General features: G+C 40.4%; 2 protein-coding genes across 9 annotated transcripts in view; one reads left to right on the top strand and one right to left on the bottom strand.

Moving 5' to 3' along the window:
• The window catches only part of LOC139822527 (protein bric-a-brac 1), a 287526-nt gene extending 279717 nt beyond the window's left edge, over positions 1–7809 (top strand). For all 5 annotated transcript variants that reach the window (XM_071794332.1, XM_071794333.1, XM_071794331.1 and 2 more), the window contains one exon: positions 4–7809. In XM_071794332.1, coding sequence (XP_071650433.1) covers positions 4–536 — 533 coding nt within the window. In that variant the 3' untranslated portion in view covers positions 537–7809. The remainder of the gene's footprint in view (positions 1–3) is intronic.
• A 270-nt stretch (positions 7810–8079) lies between these two features.
• On the bottom strand, positions 8080–14040 carry Nucb1 (Nucleobindin 1). Of its 4 annotated transcripts, none has more exons than XM_071794340.1 (11): positions 13881–14040; positions 12360–12501; positions 12160–12276; positions 11286–11507; positions 11086–11191; positions 10920–10996; positions 10698–10800; positions 10429–10609; positions 10152–10308; positions 9589–9636; positions 8080–9480 (listed from the first exon to the last, which is right to left on the bottom strand). In XM_071794340.1, exons 2-11 carry the CDS (start codon positions 12489–12491, stop codon positions 8872–8874), a joined length of 1752 nt encoding a protein of 583 aa, XP_071650441.1. In that variant the 5' UTR covers positions 12492–12501; positions 13881–14040; the 3' UTR covers positions 8080–8871. The 4 variants fall into 4 exon arrangements, with proteins under 4 accessions (XP_071650441.1, XP_071650439.1, XP_071650437.1 ...); XM_071794338.1 differs by having other exon boundaries at positions 11095–11191; positions 13881–14039; XM_071794336.1 differs by lacking the exon at positions 13881–14040 and adding an exon at positions 12604–12622.
• Positions 14041–20210: the final 6170 nt, after the last annotated feature.

Here is a 20210-nt window from a genome sequence, read left to right as displayed (position 1 = left end):
CAGGTCTGCGACACCAGATGTGCAGCATGGTGGCAGCGGCGCACTCGCAGCAGCACGACATGATGGCGACGAACCTGTCGACGAATCTGTCGACGAACCTGTCCACCAGTCTGTCGTCGAATCTGCAGGCGGCGATGCAGGCCAGTCAGCACCACAACAACAACAACACGAGCAGCAACGCGAGCGGCATCCTCGGTAGCGGTAACAGCGCCGGCAACAACAACGGCAATTCCCCGTTGAATCTCGGCCTGGCGAGTCCGGGCTCGGGCGGACCGCCCGAGAGCCCGTTGGAGAGTCCGTTGGCGAGCCCGCTGGGTCCGTTGATGGACCCGTCGGGCCACATACCCAGCAGCGTGGAGGTCGGCATCGGCGTGAGCGGCATGACGTACAAGCCGGCACGAAGCTTCGTCAGTCCGCGTCCGGAGAATCTCTTCCAGGAGGACATCGCCGATCTGGTGAAGAGCCCCCACGGTCTCAAGGACAAGGACAAGATCCCGGTGAAGCTCGAGCCGCTCACGGACTCGCGCTGCGAATAGTAAGCCATCTCGGTGGCCGCGGGACGAGGAGGAGAGACGACGACGACGTCAGCCGCTGCAGGATCGCCGGCCGTGGAAGGACGAGGAGGCGCATCGATGACCCCGAGGAGGATCTCTCTCTCTTCGAGGCCGTCAGCGGCTGAGGACCGGTGATATGCGGAGGACCGGTAGGCTTCTCGCGAAGAATCGACATCTTGTCCGATTCGACTTCACCTCCTCGTGGGAGTTTATAGTATATATAACGCATACGCGACTCCGAACGTTATACGCGAGCGCGATGTACTGTGCATACGAATATCTTAGAGGGATGTTAGAGAGAAAGAGAGGCTTACAATCAAAAGAAAAAAAAATAAACTAACGGAGACACAGAGTGCGAACGAGATAAGCGAGTGTCGAGATATTCTCGCCTGGCTCACAGCTTCGGGAAAGGACGATCGAAAAACCGGTAGTGGCCCCCGTCCTAGACGAGGATCGCGCACGGTCGATCCTTCGACAGTGGGAAAGTAGAAACGGAGGGAAAGAGAGAGAGAGAGAGAGAAAGAAAGAGAGAGCGAAAGAGAGTAAAACCTTCTTTTAGCAAACATACTATAGCTATTGGGTCGCCGGCGCCTCGCGAGCGCGCCGCCACCTTTTTCCAATCTAGATAGTCGTGTCATCGTCGTGTCGTACAGACTATGTACATGTAATAAAGGTAAAACCCACACACGCCACACACGCGCACACGTATGGACATACATACACTTTCACACACACACATACACAAACAGACACACGAGCGCGCCGTACATACACAAGATACACACTCGAAATTTATACCTACGCATTATACGATAACTGTACTTTTAATGCCAAATGTATAATAACTCGTAAGGGGTCGCCTACTGCCGAATGATTGATTATTCGAGACGGGTATCGACGAGAAAGTAAGAAACCGCCTCGAAGAGAGCTGCACGTTGTACTATCGAGTCCTTACACAACGTGTCATGGATCAGTTTGTGATATACCCTAATTTTTAGGTGTCGCAAAAGATTTGCTTGGAATTATTTTAAGACTATAAAAGTAAGGTTTATTAGCAGTATATATATATATAATATGAAAGTAATAAATTACAGAGATCGCGAACTCTCATTTTCTATTTCTGTATAAATCATTCTAAGAACGTAAATCTTGCTTTTAGACAAAATAGATCTGGTTTTAAATTGCTTATATAAATCCACTAATAGAAATATTTTCCTTTTTTTTTTACGTATATCGAACGTCTTAAAGATAAGTCTAGCGCTTTTATCTATATGAATCTCTTCGGAACAGAAAATCTCAATTTTATCCGCGACGCTTTGTGCAAGAAATACCATCCTTTTGACGCCAGGCAGTAAGCGACGTCACCGATCTAAGCTCGATAAGTAAGGGAGATGTACAAAATTCACTATGATTGTCTACCAAGCAAACGAGCAAAAAAGAAAATTAAAGAGCGAAAGAGAGAAAGAGCGACGGAGGGAAAAAGGTACGACAAAAGTATTTAGAGACGGAGAAAACAAATTCAACGGCTTATAAAGCGAGCACACTCTAGGCCGAGATGATCGCTATAAAGTTATTAAGTATAATGATTGCCTTCCTGCCATATTTGGGGTATGCCAAGTATAAAAATTATAAGGTTTAGGGATTAGGGACGAGAAATTGTGGCTCGACACGACAGACCGTGTCGAAATTTCGGTGAGAGTTCGGCGACCACGAGTGTCTGGCATCGATGCGAGATTGCGAGCCTGAATATATGAGTCTGCGTGCGAGCGTGAACGGCGTGTGTGAACGCGAGTACGGACGGTGGGAGCGAATGTGGCTTGAGAGAAAGATAGAGAGAAACAAAAAGTCGTATACGTGTTCTTCTTTCGAAAGATCGTGCTATTTTTCAAAATTTTACACACGTCGCGCGATGATTCCGCGAAGGGATCTCGAGTCCTCGACAATCGATGAACGAGCCGTGCCGAGAATCCGTTAAAGTGACGAGGTATTTTGATACCGTGCAAAATTAGAGCGGAATTATGCACTAATAGGATTTATTGAAGATTGTAATTAATCGCCTTTGCTAAATTCAGAACGATCTGTAGAGTTTTAAGACTTGATTAACGCCAAGTATCGCCTTTCGACGGTGTCTAATACGTAGATTTCCTCCATTTGACCACTGTCATTAATAAGTAGGCGATTTTTATTATAATGTCGAGCAAATTGAACAAAATTGTGCACGATTTATTGGAATTGAATTTATTGGACCCCTGTAATTGATCGTCTGCGCTAAATTCGATTCAACCATCTCAGATTTGATTATCGCGAAGTATTACTTTTGATGATGTTAATATGAAGATCCTCGCGTTTTGGATCATTTATATCTTTGATCGACTATAAAAGGATCGTAATTTTTCAAATAGCTTAATCCTAAACGTATCTGTCGCGAAAACAGAATTTTCTGGATATATTCTAACATCGGCACGCTGGTTCGGGAGAGAGAAAGAGGAAGAGTGCGAGAGGAATGCTAGTGAGAATGAGAGAAAGAGACTCCTTGTAAGTGTAAAAAGTAAACAAAAAAAAATTCGAAGTGGCCTTCGGTGAAAGGGAAAGATCATCGCTTTTCGCTTTTGCTCGTACGAGGCTTTTGGCGAAACGAGCCATCCGTGTTATCCGTTTGTCTGGAAAACTTTACGGTAGAGAGGGTAAAAAAAATCGCAGGAAGAAAAAAAATTGATTCTCGCGCCACGCTCATGCAGCCAGAATATTTTCCGGTGAAGAAGGGAAGGGAAAAGGGGTAAGAGAAGGGGATCGCGCGATCGTAGCATGTATCTGACTAAGAGACTAAGAGACAAAACATCAGGCAAGTCAAAAATAAAGGGGGGAAAAAAAGTAATACGTTATTCTTGATACAAACTTTTGTGCGAAAACGCGACGGTGTCGCGAGGCGACACAAACGGCGATTTATTATTAGTATACGCGTTGCGAGACTTCAATCGACCACGTTTTTCATTTCGGCGAGAAATTCGGAAAGCGCGAATTCTATTTACCATTTAGGCATTAATGTGTTCAAACGTAAATTCGCGCGAGATGTGCGACGGTAAAAAAAAACCGAGAAGAAAAATAGGGAAGGGGGAGAAAAAGAAGGGTTGCGCGGACGAGGAGCCGAAATTTAGTAGAGAAGCGCAAGTCGAATCGCGAAAAAAATTCAAGTGCAAGAGGAGGAGAGAAAGAACAGCGAGAGAAAGGGAGAGTACACGAGGTCGCGAGAGCGTGGGGAAGAGAGAGAGCGAATGCGGAAGAGTTTAAAATTAAATATTGTATAAAAAGAAAAAAAGTAGTAAGTGCCTTCCAAAAAAAAAAATTAAGTGTCCCGTAGACCGTGACCACTTGACTAAGCGACGAGAAAAGTCATTCGAAATTCTGCTGAATGCATTACTCGTGTGATCTTGTTTGTAGATACGTTGCGCGAGCTTGACATACCGCTTTTTTCGAGTTGATATTTCATTTTCTCCGTGGCGCTCGTCGATATAGATGATATGATTTTATTCTCGATTAAAACGAACAACAAGTCAAATGATAGTTTCGAAAAGAAAACCTTTCTATATTCTTTTATATTATTATTTTGTATTTATTTCCTTGAGAGATTGTTTAATTTCTAATTACAATTGACGCTGTAAACGTGCGGAGCGTCCCATTTTTCGAACTCGATATAATCCTCAAATCCAAATCGAGCCGAATTCGATGGTCGATATAAATTTGCAGTGACAGAATTTTTCAATGCAAAATTTTTCGACAGTTCCTGAACTATTCGCGAAGAGAAAAATCCCCCTTTCGAGATTTTCCGTCTATTTGCAAAAAAAAAGCGTGGTTGCGCAATGAGCGAGATATTCAGTTAACCGACGAGAACCCTCCTATGTCGAATGCGCAATGTATCTACGAACTCTGTGTGCGTGTCAGAGTGAATGTCCGAAGCAACAAACTACCCGACAAAATTTGTGTTTTGGATCAATCCACACAGGTAATACCCTGAATGGCATATTCTCGAAATGTTTTCCTTTTTCGTTTCCCGGCAATGCAAATAAAGTCGACGCATTTTTAGGTAGGAGGGAGAAAAGAGCATAGGGGGAGAAAAAAAATGAAAGCGGAACAGCTGACCGACCGAACGGAGAACGGCTATTTCGAGAGGACCCTTTCGTTTCCACATTTTGATATATACATATATGTATCTGTGAACAGATGGTGAAAAAAAAAGAATATACCTATATTACATACCTAAGACGTAAGTGAACAAAAAAAAGTATCTAATACGCTATTATTGATATAGAACACAAAGTGAATATATATATGAGAAAAAAGTATATTATATATATATAAATATATATATATATATAAAAAATTGATATATTGACGCTGTAGGATTATACTGAGGCTGAGTGCGTTTATTGCGAAAGAGAGAAAGAGCGAGAGAGCGCGAGAACGAGAGAGAGACATAAAGATAGAGACCGCGGTTCTTTTTTTCCGAACGTCGTCGAGAACGAAACAAAAGTTCACGGGCAGAGAGTTTTGCGCTAGGCGAACTTAAAGAGGCTGAAAGGCTTTAGAATTGAGAAGATAAAGTAGCTCGTAGGATTTTTTTATCAGGCCGGCACATAAAAAGGACGGGAACGTGCGTGACTCTGGCGCTACCTTAGTGAGAGCCAATTCAGTTTCAGCTCGCGGATGCGTGTCCCGTTTATCGATGGACGCACTGACATTTCATCGTTTTCCCTTTCCTCCTCCAAGACGAAATCAATTCGAAAATAACGCGTTAAACTATCCAAAAATTCCATAATTGCACGTGTTTAAAGAGAAAAGAAAATCGAAAGAGCTTAGCTTTAACAAAACAATTAGAAAATCAATCTTTTTCTAAGAAATTTAAAAATCTTTAAAGTTAAAAATCTGACGAGAGAATGCGACCATCGATATGCGAGACGGGTAATCCAGGGGTTTCAGAATCACACGCATGCAGAACCCGATCGGCGAGGGCTTTCGTTCCACGCACGTGTGAAATATTTCCTTTGATCGTCGTTATTGCCGCGGTATTGAGTGGTGAGAGAAAAAAAAATCTCTGAGAAAGAGCGAGTTGCACAGCGAACAGCGACAGCCGACTATAAACAGAACATAAGTAGTCTCCGTACACACGATTTACGACTAGTTTACAGGACGCGCGGTTTCCGACGACGGCGTCGGTTTTCCCTTCCGAGCTGGGAAAGGGTTCACAGGCTGGCGCGATCGCGCTGAATCGCGTATAGAGATGCGAGAGGAGACACGCGATCGCGCGAATCGGATTCCACCGACGTCGTCGTCGGGGCCACACGCGAAGACGATACACACCGCCGCGTTTCCGTTTCTCTACTGTAGTTAACGTTTAAGGGACAACTTAGAGATGTGGCATCTTTCATTTTTTTTTTTCGCGAAGAACTATTAGTCGAGCAATAGGATCGCACACTTTTTCAGAGCCCGGTTATTTAATCGCACACGAGCCCGAGTAAACACGTAATTTATACACGCGTACACACGCAGAAACGCGATTTCACGGACACAAGAGACACACATCCAAACATGATACACAAGAAGAACATCTCCAAGAAGCCGAGATAACGAGAGGGACATACGAGATTGTTTGTCTTTACTGTAAATAGAGATGGAGCAGAATGTACGGCAAAAGGTTCATCGTTATCACTGTAACGTGTAACATAATTTATTTCTCGAGGGGTTCTCGTTGAGAACTTCTCTTTAAGTAGCCTAAGAGAGATCCGGATTTTATTTCGATCCTTCTTCCGTCTGTCGGAAGTGCGGAGCAAACCGCGTCGGACGGGCGTCTTTCGATGAGGAAGGCGATCGCGCCGATATCCTTCCTTCTCGAAAGCGTTTCTTACGCCCGCCGTGTCGTAGGTGAGCTCGCGAGCCTCTTCGGCATTGTCTCGATTCAGCCGCGGAAAAAACGTGCGATACAACGCATCCGCGTGAAATATATTTGAGATTAGCCGGATGATGATTTTACATGATTACGCTTTAAAATTATTTCTCTCCTGCCGCACAACTTGAAATCTTTCGAATAATTTTCTGGACAAGATCGCACGTTTTCTTGTACCGTCGTCGAGATTACGAGATCGCACGCTTCGACAATTTTGCTCTTAATCCACAAAACGTAATGAGGACTATCTTCTTAATATTTATACGACGGATACGAGAAGTCTGTTAGAGTTATTTAAGAAAGTTTAAGATATTTAAGCAAATATTTACAATTATGATTTAAAAATCTAATAGGAGAACGACAAATCTCTAATAAGCACTGTTATTTATAATCATAGTTAAGAAATTTATTTCAAATGACAAATTTCTAACGATAGAGATCATATTTACGAGTATAATTTAAAAGTTTATTGAAAGAAACATACCTATATAGGAAACATTTATTATGTTAATAATTTAGGAATTTATTATTTCACGTGTCCATCGTATGTGGAATATCGAAAGCATAGTCTTCGACGGTTTAATCGAGACAGTGGCTGGCGGAATCGTTATTATCGATTATAAGCGCGCTCGTCGCACTCAACGTGTGCGGCAAACGGCGAACGGCAATATTTTGTAGAATTACTATCGTTTTATTTTTCGCCTTTAAGAAAAAAAAATTGTTGAAAAAGCGAGCACAAATGCAAGTATTTCTTTTCAAGTAGGTAGCCCAATTCGTTTGGATAAGTCGCCCGTATCGATAGATTATGTCGAGATAGAACAACGCGTGATAACGCGCACGAGATGTAGCCGTGACGAGGACTCGTGAAACGACGTTCGTTCCCCGATTTACTTCGAAAAAAAAAAGCGTGCGAGAACGTACTGCGTCGCGCACACGATTTGTTTTAGTCACGGACGCAGAAACGCAGAATCGTTTGCCCATTATTAAACGCGTTCTCCCACTCTCCCCTCCCCCAGCCCCAGATCCTCCCCCAAGCCCGACCCCCGAGCCCAACTTTTATTTATTACCGATTAGCTCGTAAGAAGACGTTCTACCGAGGTATGCTATACTTATAAATACACCCTATATATAGTGGAGTAAGCAACTTACATTACCTACCTACCTACCTACCTACCTACCTACCTATCCGCGCGCTTGACGGGTGGAACAAACAGATGAATCACGCAATCATACATTTAAGTTGCTACTTGGCACGTATACCTAAGTAATATACTAACATAAACAGTATGCAATAACAAATAAATATGAGAAACGAAAGATGTGTCTTGTTTTGTAGTGTCTACTCTTCTCTTCTACCCTCTTTCTTAAATCTCCTTGAATTTTAATAAAGTTATTTCAGTCTGATTCGCAGTGAAATAACATTCTCACGGTAAGACATTAATTAAGGAACTTCATTCTCGCTTGTACGAAGTTTTAAACGTTGACGGAGCCTTGATCGAGTTTCATGTGTCAGTTACATACATATCGTGCATGATGTATCCTGTACAATCGCAAGATAATAACATATGTAAAGTTCTAACGAGTTAATACATTTTTCGGAAAACATTTATTTAGCAATGAGACATTTTATACAATATGATCGCAATATTAGTAAAGAAATAGTTCGCTAAAAACAATGATAAACATTAACGGTCTTAGCAATTTGTTGAATTAATTCTGAGTTACAAAAAAATTCAACAGTATATTGCACATGCAACAATTAGGGCTCTTTCCTAACTACAACCACATTGAGTCATGAAACGAAAAAACCATGTAAATCATTTCTTGTTATACATACATACATATATGTATACTGTGTCCACAGCATAAATTAATGAAATATAATATATCAAGGAACACGTTCATGCCGCCAAAGCAACTACTAGCCTGCTTGTTGAGCAAATGCATAAAAATATTAACTGTTTTATCGCAGCGGCTAACCTAATATATTGCGTGGGAATTTTATCTTCACTTCAGGGTATATCCTTTTAATTAATAGAATTAATTTATATTTATATATTGCAAGAAAAAGAGTTTACATGATTTTTTGCTTCCAATATCGTAACTGAATATGGCTGATGCCACGACAGAAGCCTTAAAATAATTACAAAAGTAAAATTATTATCAGTATTTCTGGCGTAAATAATACACATGTAAATACTATATTTCGCTTGCACTTCTCTGAAATTAAATTTTTTTTAAGAGTCTCATATAGCCTTTTTAAATCGAGAACCATAGAACTTTGTCCAATATTATTACTGGTCCACGATTTAGAAAAAAAAATTAACTAAAAACATTTTTATTAACTATTCGATCATCACATCGCGTTAGCTACACTGTCTACATATTCGGTACAATGTTCTGGTTGATTTGTTGTTTAACAAGCTTCGGATCTTGTTGCTGTAGAAGATTGTGGCTGACTTGTGCAGCACCTTGGCTGCTCGACGGAACGTTACTCTGAGTATTTTGTGGCACTTGATTCTGCATTTGCTGCTGTTGTGTTTGCTGCTGAGCTTGCTGAGGCTGGTTCTGGGTCTGTTGATGGACCTGTTGAGGCTGATTGTGAATCTGTTGTTGGGCTTGCTGAGGCTGGTTCTGAGTCTGTTGTTGGACCTGTTGAGGCTGATTGTGAATCTGTTGTTGGACCTGCTGAGGCTGGCCTTGGAATTGTTGCTGTGCTTGCTGAGGTTGGCCCTGAGGTTGGAACTGAGGCTGTTGCGGTACTGGTACTTGATACTGCGGCTGTTGTCCCTGGTACTGTTGCTGCTGCGGAATCTGACCAGGATAATGTTGCTGAGGCGGTGGAACTTGAGGTTGATAGGGTTGTTCCTGGTATTGCGGTATCTGTCCTGGAAGCCCGTGATACCGCACCTCGACTTTTTGCGAAGGATCCACTTGCTGCGGATTATGATACTGGGGCTCGTATTGTTGTTGGTACTGTGGTGGGAACTGCAAAACAATGAAAAAAAAAAACGTGTTAAAAAGAGGTAATCTCGTAAGTTCACTGAAAAAATAACTTGAATTGAAGGAATGCTTCACACTTGTGTAATTACTCACCTGCTCCTGTTGGACAGGTAGATGTGCAGTGTCAGGGGGTGGTGGTAACTAACGACAACAAAGTGCACAAGCTAGGTTAATTATTCTAATTACTACGGATAGCACGTCTTTCAGTCAAAGCGATAGCGATGATAATGTCTACACTCTACGCAGATCTGTCGAATGACGACTTAAAAGACACGCTTATCGTGCTAGTAATTACAGTCGCGTATAACTGCGTCTACAAAACTTAGTCTTGGTTGGAAAAGCGATAAATGGGAACGTCTTCTAATTTTACCTCGAACATGCTATCGAAGATATATATATATATATATATATATATATATATATATATATATATATATATATATACAAAAGCGAGAAATAAAATCGTTTAGATAGCTTTCGAAGTCTCTATGTAAAGTCTAATGTTCAAAAATAAATTCAACTCGATATATGCGGAGATTTAATCCTATAGCAATTAGAAATTCATAACTAGACTTATAATACACAATATATAAATACAGTTTTTCTACTCAATTTTTAAGTGCAGTCAAGATTAAATTTGGTAATTAATCGCCTACCATTCCCTTGGCGATCATTTTCTGGATTTCTTCCTGTCTGTGCCTCTGGAAAGCTTCATACTCTTGTTGAGAATAAATTTGTTGCTCATCCAATCCTTGCCATCCTTCATCCTGCTGGAAATCGGGTTTCTTCGTTTGTTCTAAAAATTCTTGATAACTGCAATAAACAAAGACGCAAAATAATACATTTATTCGTTTCGTGTGATTCTTGGCAATCGATTAGCATAAAGAATTCTGAATGTGAATCTTGGTTGGAAATAATTTTCAAAGTGCATACCTTATGAGACCGTCGTGATTAAGATCGGCCTCATTAAACACGTGTTCTCTCATCCTTTCCATTTCTTCCCGTCTTTCGTAGATGTCATCTTCAGGCGCGCCTTCATTGTAAAGTTTATCCAATTCCTTCAAGAACAGAGCCTTTACCTCGTCTTGATCCCAGAAACCATTGCCATCCAGATCTGAGAATCGATTTGTATGTGTAAAGAAGAATCACTTTTTAAAGTAATATTGATCAATTCTGTAAATAAAGATAACAGTCTTTCCTACCATGAAGGTAAAAGAATGTCTTGGGATTAAATTCCTGATCCTCCATATGATCTTGCTTCTCCCATACTTCCTCCAATTGTTGCTTACTACCGGGATGATGCAACTGCAAATGCATATTACTCATTGACGCCAGACTGTGCATGATTCGTAGTTTATGATTCGCTATTGATATAAAGTCTTTAGAAAAGAAAAGAACTAGTTTATATCCATTTTTTAACTTACGGGTTTGTGATCCTTGTGCTTCTTCTTCATCGCTTCCAATTCTTCCTCGTACTTCTTCTTCTCTTCCTCCTTCAGACCTTCCGAAAATGAAATACGTAAATTCCAAAAATGATGATTACGTATAAATTCGTAAATGAGCAAGCCTAGAAGCGTTATGTTCTGTTACCGGTATTACCCTTCATCTTTTGCTCCTCCTCAAATTTCTTTTCCATCTCGTATTCTTTAAATTGCTGACGTCTTCTTTTATCGGCGTCCGCCAAGTCTTTCGTCGTCTGCAATAATTCAAAATAATAATATAATATTCATTAGAACAGTTCATACAAAAACCGGTCATATTTTTTTTTATAAATCCAAAAGTTGTTCTACCTTGGCGATCAATTTCTTCAAATCATCTATCTCGAACGTATGCGTATTAGAGTGATCCAAATGTTCCGCTATCTTTAAGTGGTCCATGTCCAGACCGTTGATCAGATTATGCTCCTTGGTGGCGAGATGTCGCAGCCTCTCCAATTCCTCTCGTTTCAATTCATCGAGCTTCGTTCTGACCTTATGATCTACGAACTGGAGCTCGTGCGCTATCTTGCCCGTCTACGTACAAAAATATCTGATGAAATTTACAAATTGCATTCAATATATGTATATATACAGAGTGAGTCATAAGTATGTTTTAAAACTTCATGAGCGTGTTCCTGGATAAAAAGTATGAATAAATGTTCCTGTGAATATTACGCTTCATTATTGAAATGATAGACACAAACAGATTTCATAACTGAGTAATTTAGATTCTTTCTTTCCACGATGTCTGTTTTGATTCTAAAATAGTATTTATATCGCTGACTCGACAATTATACACGTAAACAGCTGGCATATGTTTGGCCAACCTTGGTTTAAAATCAAATATCTTATACTATAACGAAGCATTTTCGGCCTAATGTTCACAGGAATATTTATTCATACTTTTTATCCAGGAACACGATTACAAAGTTTAAAACATACTTATGACACCCTGTACAGACAGAAAATATCCAATATATTCGACAATTCAATATCTATAGATTTCAATCTACTCGCGATCTATGCTTAGATCGGTATATCATAGACGTAATAGTCTATGATACACGTGTGAAATTTCATTGTTAAAGAAGCAATTATTTAGCATGACAAGCAATAAATCACTTTAGAATTATATAATATAAATTAATCCTATAATATCTTAACTTATTCTCAACATGAAACTCACACGTATATCATCTTCGTGGGCCTTTTCCAACTTTTCGCGGAACTCCGGGTCACTTTCCAAAGCCTGGACCACTTCCTTCAAGTACCGATGATACTCCATTTGATACTCCGCGTTTCCCTGCAAAGACAAACGAATTTTACGAATTATACGTTATCCGTATAAACCGGATCGAGATAGAATTATTCCAAAAATATACCTACCAAATCTTCGGAGTCATCGACTTCGTTCTCCTTGTCATTGTGATCCTCCTCCTTCTTCTTCTTTTCGACAGGCGGTGCGACCGACGTCTGTATTATTAAAACTACTAAAACTAGTGGTAGAAGGTACTGCATTTTTCTGGAACTAAAGATAAAAATAAAGAATGTAAAATGATGAAAGCATCGCAGGAAGAATGCGGGAGAATTTTTTTTCCGACGTGAAATAGAAAGCGAAGCGTGCACTTACCAACATTCGACATTTATTTGCTTAAGTCGATTATTTAATTTAAGTCCTACTTTATATTCTCGTTCAATGACAATTCATGCGTTATCTTTTATTCGACTAAGCCTTATCAACGATTACGATCACATGCATCGAGTGCAGAAGACACTCGATAAAAAAAGAGTCGGCAGAAGAAAGCTTTGCACCACATTGATTAACCAGCAGAATTCGCGTATGAGCGCATACACGTGCGCACGAGTGGCATCATGCAGATATCGCGTGCGACATCGCGGCTCCGGGAAATCCGGAGCCAACGATGAAACGATCGTCAGCGAAAGGCCACGACCGTACAGATTCCCGCGTAAATGATCGGGCCACGTCATCAGCTGTTACAAACGAGCCTCCGAGATGGTGTAACTTTCTCCGGATAATGGAAGCGGGCGAAATAGCGTAATAAACGGAATCGGTCGTTATCGATCATTAAGATAACGCAAACGCAGATGTGCGGCGTGCGATATGCGCGACGTGTATTCAAAGCGATGTGCGCAAATAACAAACAGAATATAAGAGCGAAGATAAGGGAGAGCGCGGGGGTCTGTTGTGAGAAGCGTGAGAACGTCTGCGACAGCTCGAGAGAAATAATACGGACGAGTCGTCTGTCCGCTTCCAATTTCCGCAACAAAGACACACGTCTGCCTTGCACGTTTCACGCGGCGTGTATAAATAAAAATGTTTTGCAACGAAACAGATAGCAATGGGAGAAAAGCATTATTGCACACATGCGTCTACCGTGCAAACACGTGGCTCTTTAAATACATTTATGTCACGTTCCATACATTACATCCTATTTATGTCGTGCGCTCTTTTGTTTCGTATATCCGGAGTGCCCTTATTCCGCACGCGAATGTGCGAGGTGTCAAAACATTTCCGCGTATTTTTTTGCCTCGCTCGCTCAATCGAGGCTCGGATTGCGACACGTCGTTTGGCGCGTTCTCTCGAAACACGCGTGTGCGTGCGAAAAAGAGGACAACGCGGAGATACGCATACACACGCACACGTACATACGTAACGGACGCAAAAATGCGTGGGAAAAGGACGTGCGTGCGAAGGTACGCGAACACGATCAAGGCCGCAAGCGAAGGTTCGTACGGAAAATCGCTCGCGGAATCCGCGGTGAAAGTCGAGCGAGAGTATCGGGCGATGAAATCGGAGCGGAGGCAGGTTCTCCCTCCGAGAACGAAGTAGCGTTAACAGAAGGTTAAAAAGGGAATCCCAGGGGTGGTACGGAGGTTTCGGCTTACGTTAACGGGCGTCGCGACGCCGGATGATGTCCAGGTGACGTCGTGGATCGCCGGATCGCCGAATGCCGCAGTCGAGAACGGACTGACGTGCGAGCGCAAACGCGAGCGAACGACACGCACGGTGGATAGGCTGGATAGGCACTGCCATGTATCTCGCGTTGACTACCAGCTCGTGCTGCCACCTAATAAGGCTGACACGTGCAATAAGCGAGCAAATCGATATGTACTACGTGTCATGTGTGTTGCTTTAACGCGCACTTGAGATTAATGCTCGACTTTCAGGAGGCGAAATTTAGAGCAAGAAAGCAGGGAGAAATCGGATCGTGAGAGATACGTATTTTGCAAGAATGAGAGAATAGCCCGCTCTCATTTCGGTCATTCCGGACGCTTTCGTACCATCGTCGCATATCGCGTCAATGAAATCCAGCCACGTGGCGCGCACGCCAGATGGTGACAGACGTTTCATTCACGGGAATTGGCAATCAGCTTGTTGTACCCTAGATTATACGTCCTAAAATATCGCAGATTCTTATCTGTCACGTATTATTTTATAATTAAGTTAACTCGTTGCGTTCGTGATTTGATTAACTTTGATTGGGATAGATTAGAATTAGGATTAGGTGACAGACGTTTCATTCACGGGAATTGGCAATCAGCTTGTTGTACCTAGATTACGTCTTAAAATATCGCAGATTCTTATCTGCCACGTATTATTTTATAATTAAGTTAACTCGTTGCGTTCGTGATTTGATTAACTTTGATTGGGATATATTAGAATTGGGATTAGTTAAGCAAACTTTATTATTTGATTTTATTATTTTAATTTTGATTTCGATAGATTTTACAAGATTTTCGTTATTTCAGCATGTAAGATTTTTGTAACATAGATATGTTATTAGAGTATTTTATATATTTTATATTTGTAAATATATATAATGCTGATAAAGATGCGTAACAAACTTAATCTTGCGTGTCAAAGTAATGTAAACCTTGTAAAAATCTTTTGTATATCTAATATAATTAATATAAATCTATATCAGTTTTACGTTATTATTCAAATTTTAATATGTAAGATTTAACATGTATTAGATCAGAATGGCTGTTGGCTAAAACTCTCTCACTGTGTACGTATCTATTTTTTTTATAAAAAAATAAAGAAAAATTAAAAAAAATAAGAAGAAAAAAAGCAGAAAAATAAGACTTACATATATTTGACAGATATAGAATAAAACAGCGCAAGAAAAATAATTAAAGATTGCTATTTTCCTTTCATTATTTTTATTCAGTCGTTTTTTAATCTTCTTAAGCTGGTTCATATTTTGCTTCCGCATTTCCTAAAACGTCTATTACATAACTCACTCACAGAAACATATCTATATAATATTTACATACTGAGAAAAAAAATTGGTTGTACAGACTAAATTTGTATAGTTGTTGACTCAATGGTTGATTCAACAATTATTACGTTGCACTAAAAAAAGTATGGTTCATTCATGTCAACCATCAAAAATTTTAAATCGAGAATTAGTTAATTCAACTAATGTTTATTAAACCAACTAATGTTTAGTTAAACGCATCGGACTATAATTTTAGTTGGATGAAACACATTTTGCGTTTTTCAACAAATTTTTTTTTCTCAATGCGTATCTTTTATCTTACGTATATGTAGATGTATCTTTACTTTAGCCTGCAAAAACAAATTGACAGCAAGAGCACGCTTGATCACGTGCACGCGTAGAAAGAATATATGGGAGTATCATTGATGCCAAAAATTTTTTCTACGATGGTTTTAAACCTGTTCCGAAATTATGGCATAAACAAGTTCCGCCAGTCCTTTTATCAAGTATGTAAATAAATTTGAGAATTTAATTGAGAAATATAACGGGAAAAAAATTTATTTAAAAGCGAAGTTCTCTCAAGAGTTATAACGCACAAGAGAAGTAAGCTGTCATTTGTTAAGCTTAAAAAAAAAGAGACTTCAGCCTTGCGCGCACGCATATATTTCAATGATTTTATGTTCAATGTTAAATATTGAACAAGTTTCGCGCCTGTATATCTTTCGCGCTTTCGTGCTAACAGGTCTGAGATTAAACGAGTAAATTCTGCGACTTTGTCGCGCGATAAAGACACTCGGACAATATAAGAGTTAAAAAATATGAACAAAGATAAAGCTAAATCGTCGTTTAATCCGCTGAAAAAGTTGTGCGTCGCGTAAGCTCATTGTGCGCCACGTAATGCGGATAATTGCGACTGTTTCAATTCACGGCTCGATAGTTACGCTGGCCGAGTGCCAGACAGTAGTCGCGAACGTGCGGCTCATACAAACAAACCTAATACTGACAGTCGCTGATGACTATCTTCCGACCGCACTAAGAACTAATTTGTGGGGTGCAAAGAGCCATCGCAAGCCGAGCTTCGTGCGCACAGTTGCGAAAAAGAAAAAAAAACAAATCATCCATAAATAGCATTAAGTTTCCGCGAAATAAAATCCAGCGAGGTTTTCGATGCCGCGTGATCAGTTAGGGCCATAGAAAAACTTATCTACTGTTAAAAGGTAAGACTTTAAGCAGTAAGCAAATCGACCAATGGCTATCTTGAATTTTCGACAATACTCGACTGCTTGATTTGTCAATTTGCTTACTGTTTAAGTTTTTCTACGTGCCATGGTCCTTGCGCCGCGGAAAGTGCCTCGGCCCGGGAGAGACGTCGAGGTAATTAACGCGGCGTATAAAGCCGACCGTAAAATTCGCGATCGACCAAGAGAAAAAAAAGTAAGGGTCGCGAGCGCGGCGTGCCAAAACGCGGTGCCGCGCCGTGAAAATCTATTACCGGTCTTAAAGGCTCGGGCCAATAACCCCATTTACATTTTATGACCGGCTGCTCTATCTTGATTTGGGCGGCAAGTAGGTCCGGTGTGGTTCTCGCCCTGGAAACCGGAAAAGGAACACTGAGAGCGCTAAGAAAGGAGAGAGAGAGAGAGAGAGAGAGAGAGAGAGAGTGTGCACGGGAGAAAGAGAGAGAGGAAAAAGGAGAGAAAGCTACGTATCGATGGCGAACGAGCGAACCGACAGATCGAGGTGGCCTCCGCAGCATATACACTGAAGTTTACGACCACGCCCCTGCTGAACCTGTGCAGGACACGATTCTCCACTTGGCCCTAGCCCGAGTGTCGTCTTTGAATACTCCCCCCTTCCCTCCCCGTGTCGTTTCGACAATGCCCAGAACTAATCTACCGCGAAAATAGTGCCGATATTCTTTAGCTTTGGATAGAGGGATTTAAATATCTTTTTTAAAATATGTACAAATATCTCTCTCTTATCGGGATTTAAATCTCCCTTTGCGCACGTTAGTAGGTCGCAACTTAAGGAATTTCATTGTGCAGTGTTTCGTCAGGCATAAATCATTAGTTTCAGTCATAAGCAGTCTGTCACAATCGCGATCGATTATCAAGCAAAGAGGAATTTCCAAGGTTCTGAGACTCCCTAAGTTTTCTCTCCCGGATGTTTGAATGAAGGTTTTCGAATAGCAGGAATATATGACTCGAGTTCCGTTACAAAATATCATATCTCGATAACGGTATCCCATACAATATGTACGCCACGTCATATTTTTGAGCATCCGTTAAAATCCGAATGAGTCACATCGCTCTATTATCGCAACAATAGTTTCTCAACAATATGTTTAATACGTAAAGAATGCGATATGGAGTACCGGTATGGAAAACCCTTATTAGATCGATCATCGAGAGAGTATCTCGACCCCCCGCCGGTGCCCGTGGATCACACGCGCGTTTCCACGTTCCGAATACGAAATGACACGAGGAAGCCACCCTCCCTCTCTCCCTCCCTCCCCGCGCCCCCCGGCGAAGGTTTGAATTCCTCGGTTGGTCATTAGGACGGTATACCTGTGTCTACAATCTTTTGTAGTGGCCTGTTACCTCGCCGGCCACAATGCCCCGGGCCCCGACAAGTGTTTTCATATCTGATTGACCCATCTCCCGGGCAGGGCCTCCGACAAACGGCTAATTTTTCTTCGAGCTAACGACCTTCATATACCTGACCTCCATCGCCATTCTCCCAAACCTCTTACCAATATCGCTTCTTTTGTCTTTTCCCGCTTCTGCGTCGCATTTTGCGTCCGCCTATCGCGAAACTGCGCAGTCACCGGAAACGCCGGTCGCGAGCCGGTCGTTCACGAGGACGTAGGGTAGAATCTACCGTCCCCCGTCTCTCCACGTCCTCTCGTACTCTCGCGGACCCTTTGCGCCCCGCCCTCGCCCTTACCTCTTTCGAAAACGCGCTCCTAAGAGAGGAATCGGGCGCTGGGGCCGCACGGCGCGTTCTCCACTAGTGGACCACCTACCGCGCGGGAACGGCGCGTATCCTCTCGTGTCCTGTCGAGGACCCGCCGCGAGGAGGTCCAGCTTTTTTTACCGTTACTCATTTCTTCGCGGAATTCGGCGGGGAACATAAAGGGAGAGATACGAAAAGCTTGTCGCCCTAAAACACAGTCACGTCTGTCGCTCAAATGAAGCTACAAGTGAAAATATGAATCATCAAAGAGAAATCTCGCCACCGAGTTTTTCCAAAGGACAAAATTGTGGGCAAAATTCCTTTCGTGATTCCTTCGGACCTTTTCTCGACAGCTTTAGAGCTGTTAAAAGCGCGCTCATCGATATAATCAAGTGTATACTTTTCAAAGTTGCGTCATCGATCAATATCCTCTTACGACATATTTATCATATATTATAATATTATCAACACGTTATTGTCCTTATTAATGAGTAAATCAGTTTTTTAAAATCAGTTTCAAACTTCCGCGTATCACAGGCGCGATATACAAATAGCAGAAAGAGAGATAATGTCAATTTAAGTTAAAATGACAAGGCTAACTCATTACAAGTTTATAATAACTATTCTGTTGTTATCATTTAGCTACAATCTGTTTATAAAAGTAAATAATATAATAATAAATGTAATTTGGATATATATGCTTATAATTTTATAGTATCTCTTCATAAGAAATTACGTATTTATAGATCCCCTAGCGATACTAATTTCTAAAAGAAAAGTTTTATACTGTTAAAGACTCACGAATGATGATAACGTAATGATCTAATAAGAATTTTTATTGCAATATTTGAAGTGGATAAGTAAATATAGTAGATAAGATGACGCATTTCATATCCAAAAATTCTATTTTGCTCTTAATGGGTAATCACGCCTTATATGCTACTCCAGAAGCAATTAAGTTTTATAGAGAACATCGTATTATGTTCCTTGGATTTCCACCTCGTACAAGTCATAACTCGCAGCCATTGTGGATGCTGCATTTTATGGGCCATTGAAAACGGTTTATAGTCAAGTCTACGAAAACTTCTTGATTTCAAATCCAGAAGATATCATTTTAATTAAAGATGCGTGAGAAGTATTAAAAAAGTTTGTGTTAATGCACTTAAAGCTATAGGCATGTAGCCTTTGGATCAAAATATTTTTATTAATGAAGACTTTGCGCCTATCAAAACTATCAACACCTCTAGATCCAAATCACAAGAGTGTAGCAGCAACATTAATGCAAATTTTTATCAAATATTTGAGAGAAATTCGCAATAATGATATAAATAAAATCGAAGTCTTAACGACAGCTTTCAGCCTTGAATCAAATTTACACATCAACTAATTCTTCTTCCTCGAAAGAACGGAAATGTGCAAAACAAAAAAAGAAATTCCCATCATTTTTTATTACAAACTCCCTTGTATAAGATATGCTGCAAAAAAGCAAAAGGATAAAAAAAGAGAAGAAAAAAAGAATATGATAAATGATAAAACTGAGACAAATATATGTAATAAAAGAAAAACAAGAATATATAACAAGAAAATACATAACAAGATAATAAAAACGAACAAAAAGACAATGATAAACAAGAGGAAAAAAAAGAAATCGTAAAAATCTTAAAAAAAAACGATGTCAAAGAAAAGAAAAAGATAAACAGCTTACTTGAGCTTGACAACTAAAATTACTGTGAGCCATCATTTTCTATTTTTCATAAATAAGATCTTCTTCTAAAGATAAAAAAGAATAATATGTATCGGTTTTGTTCTATTTGCAGTCGTCTATTTAAATTTGAAAAAAATTTAATTTATTTATAAAAATTAATTTTGTTTATAAATTTTTCGATTTTTTTTTAATGATAGCCAAGGCTTTAGTATATCAGAAAAAAAATCAGTTTTATATCGACAAAAATCAAAAGACATTGACAAATCTTTGTTATCTTATTCCTCTTTTCCCTTTCAGTTTCTTTTCCACCTTCGTTGCATTAAATATTGTATC

This window comes from Temnothorax longispinosus, chromosome 11 (assembly GCF_030848805.1).
Source record: "Temnothorax longispinosus isolate EJ_2023e chromosome 11, Tlon_JGU_v1, whole genome shotgun sequence".
NCBI classification, from domain to species: domain Eukaryota; kingdom Metazoa; phylum Arthropoda; class Insecta; order Hymenoptera; family Formicidae; genus Temnothorax; species Temnothorax longispinosus.
This window is presented reverse-complemented; position numbering and strand designations above follow the sequence as displayed.

Coding starts and splice junctions, on each gene's coding strand:
- Nucb1 (XM_071794340.1), bottom strand. CDS start 12,491: ATGCAGTACCTTCTACCACTAGTTTTAGTAGTTTTAATAATACAGACG. Junction 11,192..11,285: donor TGAAGAAATTGATCGCCAAG/GTAGAACAACTT, acceptor GAATTATTGCAG/ACGACGAAAGACTTGGCGGA. Junction 10,610..10,697: donor GACATTCTTTTACCTTCATG/GTAGGAAAGACT, acceptor ATCGATTCTCAG/ATCTGGATGGCAATGGTTTC.